This window comes from Protomyctophum parallelum (assembly GCF_964188405.1).
Source record: "Protomyctophum parallelum genome assembly, chromosome: 10".
In the NCBI taxonomy this organism is placed as follows: Eukaryota; Metazoa; Chordata; class Actinopteri; order Myctophiformes; family Myctophidae; genus Protomyctophum; species Protomyctophum parallelum.
The window spans coordinates 28,514,012-28,525,650 of NC_139704.1; the positions used below are offsets into that span (position 1 = coordinate 28,514,012).

Consider the following 11,639-nt stretch of genomic DNA (forward strand, 5'->3'; position numbering starts at 1 on the left):
ACAGAGTCAAACTAAAGGTATATGCCTCAACTCAGGATGGGCCCGGTGGGGGTCCCCAGTTAATTTTGTGGGGGTTGTGGCCTGAAAAGCCACCAACCGGCTGAATGATCCAACAGTCACAATGGGTGGCTTAAATAGTTGCTAATGTCTGTCAAAGGCATTTCAAAGTCAAAGAGATCCTGGTTCTCAAAGTGAGGACCGGTTTATACTACCCTGTCCCGACTCCCGACCGCATCAGCTATTTGAAAATAGTATATCTACAAGCTCGCAGCTTGTCCCGATGCGAATGAGTGTGAGATATAGTAGACTATATGTTTTAATGATGAAATGTGCAAATGTTTGAATATTCTTGAATCACTGTATGGGCATTGTGATTGTTGTCACGGAAACGGTTAGTGGCGTGACGTCAGGCCAAGACGTCACGTCACCCTATAAAGTATGGCGCAGAAGACAGATCATTGCAGTTTTCCAGACATTCAAGATTCAGTGACCAGAAGAGATTACCTCCAGTGTTCCAGAATACTCAGAAGCGCAAGACCACTAAGTGCCAAGCCTCAGCGGCACTAGTCAGAAGATATACATAACAATACATACAGTAAGGGACCCCCCCTCCCCCCTCCCAGAAGGTTCTAAGGTTATCCTGTGGAGGGCAGCAGAGATCTGTCTAGCCTGCCGTGATTTTGTGTGAGGAAGAAGACATGCGCATCTCGCTGCGCATGCATGTGAAAACTACATTCAATATGTCTGCGCCCTTGGACGCCGATAGGAAATAAGCATCTACATTGCTGTCGCACACATTTAATTCATAGAAAGTACATTATGAATGAACATTTACAGAAAACAGTACCATACTAGCCATAATGTTCCACAGACGGGTTTTTCACAGGGGGAAGACTATCGTTTTGGGTCTGTTGGTGCCTTATCTTCAAAAATTGCCTGTCACTTTTCAAAGATTTGGATTTCATTGGTCCTTCACTTACAACACCACCAGAACTCTGCATACTGGTATGCCATTGATGGCTAAATTACTAACTCTCGATGAGATCTTTGCTCGAAGATCTCTGCAGGACTATTTAAGGAAGCTGGAGACTGATTATGGTGAATGTTTGAAACCTGTCATCAATATGACAGACCAGGAGGGTGAAGAGGAACCGAGGGCAAAGAGGACTCAAATGTCACGAATGGCACCCCTCATCCAGTGCATCAAAGCGTTGGAGACGAAACAAAAGGAGATGGCAGAGACGGAGTCACTACTGAAAGGTGAGAATCCTAGACAGACAACATAACTGAACTATGGCCAAATCAGAAAAACATTGCCTGGCACAAAAACTATTGTATATTGGTTCATCAGGAGCAGACCTGTCTGCTGTCACATGTCAATTAAATACCGGTATGCTCATGTCATGACAAGGCTGGTGTGGAGTGGAAATCTTTAAAAAAAAATGCGTCTTGTCTCCTCATAGATGAAGATCCAGACTTGCGTGAGCTGGCACACCTGGAGAGAGAAGACTGTCTCAATGACATTCATGACATCAGACAAACGGTACAAATAATCCATGCAAAAGAAGACTTAATAATATTTTAAGTTAGAAAATACCAAAATGTAAACAAAGGGAATGAGATTCATGACATCAGACACTGTACAAATAATCCATGCAAAATAAATAATATTTTAAGTTAGAAATACCAAATACCAAAATCAAAATAAAAAAACAAAGGGACTTTCCACGTCTACCCCGGATTTGAACCTGGTTTCCTGTGCAAGTGCTTACAATTTTACAATGAGCTAATAGAGCCTGTCTGCTTGCTCAGGGGATCAATTAAATCTTGACCATCAGGCAAAAAAAGTGTTATTTAGTGTCCTGTATCTAGGTGAGATTGATTGATTGAAGAATGTATCAACAGTTTTGGAGAATTTCAGTACATTTCAAGCACAACTCAATACAAGACTGTTAACTGTGGATGACACCATAAAGCATTACACTTGTTTACAATAGGGCCCAGTCCACCATGTTCATTCATAACATTTAGAGACATACAAATATACACTACTATATAGAAAAAACAGGAAATCATCATAGTGAAGGTAAAATGGGGGGAAAAAAACATATACAGTGAGGGGAAAAGGGGGTGGGTGGGGATTCAGATTTTACGGGGGCCAGTTTCAAATTGCAGCCACCCGTAGGTACCCTTTGAGAGGGGTTTTGAAGAAGTCAAGGGATTCACATGTCTTAAAGGACCACTTTTCAACCTATCTTCATATAATAGGTCCTCACTAATAATCAGAAACCGTCCTCCAGTGACATCATCGATGGTGAATACAAGCTAATAGAAACTGCAGGCCTTCTAGTCCTGAAAAGTTGCAATGCGAAAATGTAAGCCATCGTTCTCACGATAAAGAAAATCTAAACATTTTTGTAAAATGTAAAATGATGATGTCACTGGAGGACGGTTTCTAAACTACCCATAGCCCTCCTATGAGACACAGACTGAGTAGAAAAAAATCGTGCCATTTTATCATGATTATTAGTGAGGACATATTATATGAAGATAGGTTGAAAAGTGGTAAAATGACTGTTGGTAGGGCGTTCCACATTTTGGTGGCAAGGAGCTAAATTAATTGAGTCCCTTGTTTGTGCCGAATCTGGGTTGCACATGGTTTGTTGAACTCCCTCTGGTGTTGTGGGTGTGGACTTCGTTGACATTAAGGAAGTATTTAGACAGGTACATGGGTATCTTGGTGGTGTATCGAATCTTGTGGACCAGACCCATTGCAAGATGCTGTACTCTGTTGTCAACACTAAGCCATTCCAGCCTGTCAAAGTGGGACACGATCTAAATATCTCAAAAGAAGAGCAGGGAGACAAAATACAATAACCCCAATCGTATAAGTTTAAAGTTATATTGTATTAACATACTCTACCATACAGATCGATTTTATTCATAAAAGTTACATAGTGCACTAGCATTACAAAACATAGGCTACTGAATAATTGTTCTCAGAGAACAGAGGCTGCTGAGATACAAAAAGGTGATGAAGACTCCAGTCCTCGATCCGTGTGGTAATGAGGTCACGTCGTCACAGTGATCGAAGTTAAAACTACATCATAGAGAGGCCTCTAGCCATGCCCTGAAGAAGACACGGTGTGTCAAAACCGGTCGGCGTTTGGTGGCTTTTTTTATCTGTTTTAATATGTGATAGCCCTGTCTAGTTAATAAAGGCTTTTTAATCTATCCTTGCTCAAGAGTGTGCTTGAACGAAGCCCTTCCCGATGGGACCCATCTTCACTGTATATTATGTTCTCACTTGAACCTGTTAATGTTTCAATTGACCTGTTCCATCAATTAGATCCTGGGCCTGTTGATCCCTGAGGAGGAAATCGACCAGAGCGACCTTGTCCTTGAAGTCACAGCTGGGGTTGGTGGCCAGGAGGCAATGTTATTCACAGCTGAGGTTAGCGTTTTAGTAGTAATAACAAAAAAATAGTATTGTCTAATAGCTAATAAAATGCAATTGATGTATAGCATGCAACGAAGGAAAGTGCACACTAAAAGCAGATTTATTTTCCAATTCACAATGGAGCTTTGTCTTGTCTATGTCATCACCCACATCACCCACAACACCCATGTGCAACCCAAGGGCCGGCTATGTAATGCCTAATGACCAAGTTGCTGCTTGCTTAAAATAACCGATTTTCAAGTTAACATTTAATAATGCTCTTATTTGTTCTCTGTGTGACAGTGAATATTTATTTGTTATTTTCTGACCTGCAGGTTTTTGATATGTACCAGGGCTTTGCTCAGCACCATGGCTGGGCCTTTGATGTCCTTGAGCACATGACCAATGAGATAGGTAAGTGATTTGCTCTGTAACAACCAGTGGTGTCATGCTCGTAGCACACAGTGCCACGCCGTGGTACCAATATTTTTCACGACACAGTACGGTGCACACACGTGCATGCTAGAACGTGTCCCCAATCCCAGTGTCTGTTGAGCAGCCCACTCAACAGAGCTCTTGCCCAGCTAGGCTGCTGAAAGACAGAGGTGAGAAAAAAAATCTGATCCTCCGATAACAATAGATAATTGGCTGCCTCATTCTCACCCTTTTTGCCAAGCTACAAAAGCTGCAGACACAACTCGTACATATCAATGGTCCATGTGTGACCTGTTAAGTACCTACTGTTGGCTAGGCTGTAGGCTGTGTGTGACTGTGTTGACACGTCTGAACTAGTAGATTATCAACACAGTATTATGGTGCTAGTAACAACAGTAGGCCACTCTAGACTAAGTTGTTACTGTTGTTTTATGGTCGTTATGGTTGTGAATTAATTAATTTGTCACGAGTTGACTCTCATACACTCGACTATGGGAGTTCTGTTCACATATAGGCGTGTGCGCATGCGCACGTGGTGTCGTTAAATTGCTGTGGTACCGGGAGACCACCATTATACCACTGGTAATAACACAAATATAATTACTGTAATTACTGCACCATAGTAGCCGTCTGTCTGTGTCGTCTCTCAGGTGCATTCGACAACTTTTTTTCACACCTTCCAACTGACTGATCTCCTGACTTCGTTGCAATTCCCTTTACTCCTGTCTCTCCAAAAATCCATCCACCAGTCCAGAATGCAGCAGCCCGCCTCCTGACAGGCTCAAGAAAGTTTGATCATATCACATCTATTCTGGCCACCACTGGCTGCCTATCTCTTTTAGAATCGATTTTAAAATACTGCTTTTTACATTAAAGGGTAGGTCAGGTCTTGCTCCGTCCTACATTTCAGACCTACTTGACCCTTATGAGCCACAGAGCCAGCCTGCGAGCTGAGATCTTCAGGCAAGGCTCTACTCACAATAAAAACAGGCTGCAAAAAAACTATAGGTGACCGGGCCTTTGCAATCCGAGCACCGTCACTGTGGAATGCCCTGCTCCTGGAGATCAGGTTTGCCGATTCGGTAGCTCGTTTTAAATCGCTCCTGAAGACCCACTTTTATAAAGCTGCTTTTACCGTTGTGATTTTGATGTATTTTCGGATGTATTTTTCTATTTCTTATTTTTTTATCCACAGTTTTTTTGTGTGTTTCAGGTGTTGTATTTTTTGCCTATTGCCTACTGTTAAGCCCTTTGTGACCATGTGCTATACAAATAAAGATTTATTATTATTATTATTATTATTATTATTATTAATTCGACAGCCACTCTGTTGTAGTCTGTTTGGTGGAGACTGAGCTACCTTTACATGTATCTGTGTGCATCTTGTGTTTTCAGGTGGGTTGCGGCATGCTTCGGCCAGCATCAGTGGCCCCCAGAGCTACAAGAGAATGAAGTTTGAAGCTGGGGTCCATCGCGTCCAGAGGGTCCCCAAAACAGAGAAACAGGGACGCATGCATACCAGTACCATGACTGTTGTTGTACTGCCACAACCAACTGAGGTGACACTTAAAAGAGTTAAAAGACTGATTCACCCATTTTCAACCTCATCTATTCGTATCTATTTCTACTAGTAATCAAAGGATAGAGACCGAACCGGAGCGTTGGTCCGAATACCAGAAGACTCGCCCCGGTGCTTGCCCGTTTTTCCTCCCTATATTATTTTACTTATATTGACCCTATAAACAATTTAGTATTATTTAGCATATGTAAGGTTTTGCACACTCAAATGGTACCTCGTCAGATAATCCCCACATAGCCTACAACAACTTCTGTGAACAGACTTCAATGTAGTAGCTTTTCATAAATTATATTTGTACTGTCTGCTGTCATGAAAGTTTATAGTTAGAGAAATTCAAAGTCCAGCCGTCTGCTGTCCAGCCTCTCCCACCCCTCACTGGGGAAAATTCTGGGAGGAAAACAGAAACGGGGCGAGTCTTCTTGTTACCGTTGGCCCCATTTGCTCAGTGGCGTTTTTAAGCACCCGGAAGACTGCAGAAAGTACAATTATCAATTATAACTCAATGGCTCGAGCGAGCGGAAGTTTAGCCTAGCCCGGACCTCAAATTTGACGTCCGTCCACCTCCATGAAAGTGCTGCAATTCCACATTTCACCAGTACGTAGTGGCAGTTTCAACGTTGGATAGCCTTACTGGGGTCTTGATTTCTACTCGGTTGGTGTGGCTTCATCGTTGGGCAGGTTTTGTTTTTACAAGATTTCTTAATATCTTTTCAGGAATAAATAGCCTGCAGTTTTAAGCAGCGACATAGTTGAAGGTTAGCCAGCCTGCCTGTGGAGCAGGAGTCCCCAATTACCCCAGGTTTGATTCCAGGCATGGCCAACAATGTTTTGAATATGATCAGTTAAACTGTCCATTTAACAGGGGAAAGCATACAGTTTCCCTTTTGTTTTATGTTTTTTTGTGTGGCTTTCGCCTTTATTTTTATATTTTTTATGGAGGGACAGACAGTATGCTGACAGCAAATGGGGAGAGAGTTGGGGGGGTGACATCAACGGGCCAGTGAGGCACTCCAATGTTGAAGCGCTGGGCCCTAGTGGTAAGAGGAAGGACTGCAGGCGGACCCGTGGATTCATGACGAGGAAACCCCGTGCAGCTGGGCTTTAACATTGAGCGCTCGGTTGCACTTCCGCATTGGACCACCAAAATGTGGTGGTCCAATGCGGAAATGCGCCCAAAATGGCGGAAATAGACGGTCCTTCGGGCTGCTTCAAAACACCACTGACATGAATAGCGGAGGGGGCAGAGCTTCGCGCCAGATCAGTCTCTATCCTTTTAATACTCTATGGGTGACATGCAGTAAAGGCCGTCGGGATTGGGAGTCGAACCCGCGGCACACTGCCAAACTGGATTACCAGCCAAGGTGCCTGGACCATTAAGCCATGGCCCAGGCCTTCTTTCTTTTTTTTATGATTTTGCTTTCGCCTTTGTTTATATTGCTTCTGCACATTCCAACTTGTAGAATAATCATGACACGCCCACTTAGGCTGGAAAAAATAATACCATCATATAAGGACCGATTGTACGAAGATAGGTTGAAAATTGTTGAAGTCGTCCATTAATAAATTTTCGCCCTATCAATTACTCTCCCTGTGAAGCCTTGAATTCATGGAGCATTTTTATTTGTGTCACATTTCTTCATGGTGCTATTTTTGAAAATGTGTATTTCTTTTGAATTATTTACAAAATGTTTAGAAAATGTTCACCTACAATGACATGCCTAAAATAGGGACAACAGATTCAAAGTTGTTAAATCACTAAGGCTGCAGCATACTCCAATCAAACAAACTTTGGTAGTGCCTTGTTCTATTCTTACACCTCCAAGATTTTCAAAACAGCTAAACAGAAGAGAGGTCACCTGAAGAGGTGAACCTCTGTGACTGAACTTTGTTGGGTTTGGCAAGCCCTTCCAAGCCCTTCCAGTTTGCCGTAGGAATGTGCTGCAGCCTTTATTTTTAGTCATGGTCTTGGTGAGTGTTGATATTGCTATGCGTGTCTGGCTGTCTGCAGTAAATGTGGGTGTACATTGTTGCTGATCGTTTGCTTTCCCTCCTCAGATCTCTTTCACTATAAACCCTAAAGACCTGAAAATAGAGACCAAAAGGGCCAGTGGAGCTGGAGGCCAACATGTCAACACCACAGACAGCGCAGTGAGAATAGTGCATCTACCTACTGGTGATTACTGTTCCAGTACTGTACTAAAAACAAGAATGACATAGTCATATTTGTCAGGTGAAACAACCTCTGTCTCCATTATGCATCTGTTTTTTGAGTGGTGCAACCACTCCTATAGACCGATTCCGTAGCGGGTCTCATGGTCGCAGCCTACGTATTTCCTGTAGGCGGACTCGACATAGCTGCGGGAGTAAAACCCTCACCAGGCGCACCTCTTCCACTACAGTGAACGGCAGAGTGACTGATGTTAGTTTGCCTCAAACTTTACTCCTTTACCTGCTTTTTTACTAACACTAACATTACAAAGATGCCCAGAACATCGAGATGAACCTGTGTAGTTTATGGCTGCTCCAACAGTAGTGGCAACATAAAAAAAAAAAAAAAAACGGAATGTCAAAATATCCACCGTGGTGGCTGAGACCAGAGCCATTGAGTAATGGTTGAGACAAAGCAGTGAAGGGTCCTGAAAGATACATAATTTCAGTCTTACCCAATACCTAATCTTTCTATTTTATGAACACAAGGCTGCTGTATTTTATACCTCATACTAAGCATTTAAAGTATGAGGTATAAAGTACAGCAGCCTTGTGTTAATAAAACAGAAAGATTTGGTATTGGGTAAGACTTGCGTTATGTATCTTTCACTGCTTTGTCTCAACCATTACTCAATGGCTCTGGTCTCCGCCACCGCGGTGGATATTAGACATTCCGTTTTTTGTTTTGTTTTTATGTTGCCACTACTGTTGGAGCAGCCATAAACTACACAGGTTCATCTCGATGTTCTGGGCATCTTTGTAATGTTAGTGTTAGTAAAAAAGCAGGTAAAGGAGTAAAGTTTGAGGCAAACTAACATCAGTCACTCTGCCGTTCACTGTAGTGGAAGAGGTGCGCCTGGTGAGGGTTTTACGTCGAGTCCGCCTACAGGAAATATGTAGGCTGCGACCATGAGACCCGCTACGGATTCGGTCTATAGACAGCTATGTGTGTCTCTGGCTGGCTGGCTGTAAAGTGTAACTGTTGCGCAGGCTAACACACACATATTAACACACAGCGTGTGGGAAACGGTTTTCTACGTGGTTCGAATCCCAACGGTCCGGTGCAGGACACGTAGATGTCCGTTTAGCAATATGTTTTTATTGATTACTTTCAATCGCCTTTGTACACACCCGGACAATAGCTCAAGCAGTCCTGATTAATCCCACAACCCTCCGGTCACGTGATCAAAAAAGAAAAAAATGCCTCTCCCCCTCCCTTCCTGAAAACAGGACCGGAGAGACGGCGCATTGTGTAGACTAGTCTCTATCACACAAATGGCTGCCCCCATGCGAGCGTACTCCAGTCAACAGAATCACATTGCATAACATACAATCGGCTCATATCCACCTCTGCCAATCTGCTCCTGTTTCTCCCTCCCCCCCCTCCCTCCTGCTTGTCTCAGGGGAGGGAGGGCTCCTGTTTGTTTCAGGGGAGGGGAGGCGTCTTGTGTCTCGTGTAGTGTCTGTCGGAACATGTAGCGACATGTTCCGGCATGTAGCGACATGTAGCGACATGTTCCGGCTCCATGATGGACACGGATCTAAAGTCGGGTCTCCTTTCCTTCTCCATACTCGAACAAACAAGAAATCTATCACGGATTGTATCGCCGAGTTCGTCGAGGGACGGTTATTTTTTGATGATGATGATCATCGCCGCGGTCAGATGGAACAATGCAAATATGTACTTAGTTTGCCTAACCAATAAAATCATCACTATGGGGTGATCAGCCAATCACAAGCCAATGTTTGTGTTTACACAAACCCGTAAAGCTGGGCATCAAAAACACAGCCAAATGTATCAAACATGGAAGGTGCTAATCTAATGAGCCTGGTACTAAATCATAACAACGTTGTTTGTATTGACATGAATGGGAAACTGTTTCTCAAGTTGTCTGTCTGTCTGTCTGTCTAGGTGTGGTGTCGGAGTGCCAAGCTGAGCGATCACAGATAAAGAACAAGGAAAAGGCCATGAAGGTGCTGAGAGCCAAACTCTATTCCATTAAACTGGAGGTGGAGACCAGCAAACGATACAATGCACGCAAAGTACAGGTGGGATAACAATAACATCCAAATATACCACAAAGTACAAGTGGGATAATATACAGGTATAATGCAAAGTACAGGTGGGATAACATACAAATATACCACAAAGTACAAGTGGGATAATAATATACAGGTATAATGCGAAGTACAGGTGGGATAACATACAAATACTGTATACCACAAAGTACAAGTGGGATAATATACAGGTAGGTGCGATGTGATGACGGCTATGGATGTTTTTAGCCCAAGGAGTGTTTTTTGTGCAAAACTAATGCTTGGAATGGATTCAGAATCATGAAACCCCTCTAGTTTGACACGTCACATTAAAGCATAAGGATGTTTTTACATTTTTGTCACATAACCCCCTATAAAATAAATTGCTCAATACTGACAGCCGGTCAGCAAGTGGATTCATGAATGTATGTATATAGACAATATTTTAGGCCAATAAAAAAAACTATATACCAACCCACTGCACACCCCCGGCTGCCGGACTAGTAAGTAGGGTACTGACTGTATCAAAACAGCTCACCAAGCAGAAAATAACTAGAATCACACCCGTGTGAAGTGAGGGGTGCTCTTATCATCGTACATCATCTCATTCCGGCCAATCACAAATTGGGACTAAAATAAATTATGATACGCTATGAAAATATGTTTTCTTCTAAAGAGTAAAAGAAAGGGTATTGGTGAAGGACTAGACACTTCTGTTTCTGGAAATCTTATGAGATCATGGCTATGTTGGACACGTAATTTAATGTAAAGGCACACACAATTATAATGTATTTCATCAAAGATTTTATCAATTGAAAGCAGACCATTCCTATTTGTGTGGTATACTACCAATTTAACCAATTTAACCATACTGTAACCTTTCCCAATAGATTATAGTGTTTTCGAAATTCTGAAATGCAATACAGTAACACAATTACTGCTTATTTCTCCCATCTCCAGATTGGTACCAAAGCCCGGTCAGAGAAGATCCGTACGTACAACTTCGCCCAGGATCGGATCACTGATCACCGTGTAGGGAAGTCTTTGCATAGCGTCGGGGACTTCCTGTTAGGGGAGGAGCTACTGGAGGAAATGAACTCCTCCCTCGAGGATTTCTCCAATCAGGAGATGCTTATGGACCTCCTTGGAGAAAATTACTATTGACTGACTGTCAGTTTAGAAAAGATAAGATAAATCTTTGGATTATAAACAATGAATTGTCGGCCTGGGCCGTGGCTCAGCCGTCCAGGCACCTTGGTTGGTAATCCAGTCTGGCAGTGTGCCGCGGGTTCGACTCCCGATCCCGACGGCCTTTACTGCATGGCACCCCCCCCATCTCTCTCCCACAGCCTACTGTCTGTCCCTCCATAAAAAATATAAAATAAAGGCGAAAGCCACAAAAAAAAAACGAATAGTCAAGGAACTTTGTAGTGTATCAGGGTGCTTCATCTGTACTAGCAATTTGCTGCTTCCCACTGGTCAAATTCAAACAATCAATACAAACTGGGGAAAATCCTTGACCTCTCTTGAAACAGAGTTCTTATTTCAAGAATTAAATTGTATGTAATAACTTGATGGAAATGAACATTATGGCAATGGAATGGAAGCTTCCTGTGAATCATGTCAAACCTATTACACATGTTATTTAACTATTGTGTTTACACTGACCAAGGAAATAACTTATTCTGATCTGGTAGCAGTGTCATACAATAAAATACAAACAACTATTGGAGTCATTTGAAAAAGCCCTTTGAGTCGGGCCAAGGTGATCTCTTTAAGGGGGCAATGACCCCTTTTGCCCCCCTGTGGCGTGGCGCCTGGTCTGTAGGTGACACTATGGCAGTTTGACAGGTTTCAAGCAACCTTAAGGCTAATAATGTGTTGCAGCATAATAACTTTAGAACTATTCTATGAATTTGAGCAGTCAATTAATGTGGCTGG

General features: G+C 42.7%; 1 protein-coding gene across 2 annotated transcripts; it reads left to right on the forward strand.

The window, feature by feature from the left end:
- The first annotated feature begins 858 nt into the window (after nt 1–858).
- Nucleotides 859–11,213, forward strand: mtrf1l (mitochondrial translational release factor 1-like). Of its 2 annotated transcripts, XM_083774668.1 has the most exons (8): nt 859–1,260; nt 1,464–1,543; nt 3,350–3,454; nt 3,775–3,853; nt 5,270–5,433; nt 7,509–7,626; nt 9,574–9,710; nt 10,659–11,213. In XM_083774668.1, exons 1-8 carry the CDS (start codon nt 861–863, stop codon nt 10,860–10,862), a joined length of 1,287 nt encoding a protein of 428 aa, XP_083630794.1. In that variant the 5' UTR covers nt 859–860; the 3' UTR covers nt 10,863–11,213. The 2 variants fall into 2 exon arrangements, with proteins under 2 accessions (XP_083630794.1, XP_083630795.1); XM_083774669.1 differs by lacking the exon at nt 3,350–3,454.
- The last annotated feature ends 426 nt before the right edge of the window (nt 11,214–11,639 follow it).

What these genes read in the sequence shown, in the direction of transcription:
- mtrf1l (XM_083774668.1), top strand. Translation starts at nt 861, where the DNA reads ATGTTCCACAGACGGGTTTTTCACAGGGGGAAGACTATCGTTTTGGGT. An exon ending in GACGGAGTCACTACTGAAAG is followed by an intron (nt 1,261 to 1,463) that starts GTGAGAATCCTA and finishes GTCTCCTCATAG; the next exon opens with ATGAAGATCCAGACTTGCGT. An exon ending in AATAGTGCATCTACCTACTG is followed by an intron (nt 7,627 to 9,573) that starts GTGATTACTGTT and finishes CTGTCTGTCTAG; the next exon opens with GTGTGGTGTCGGAGTGCCAA.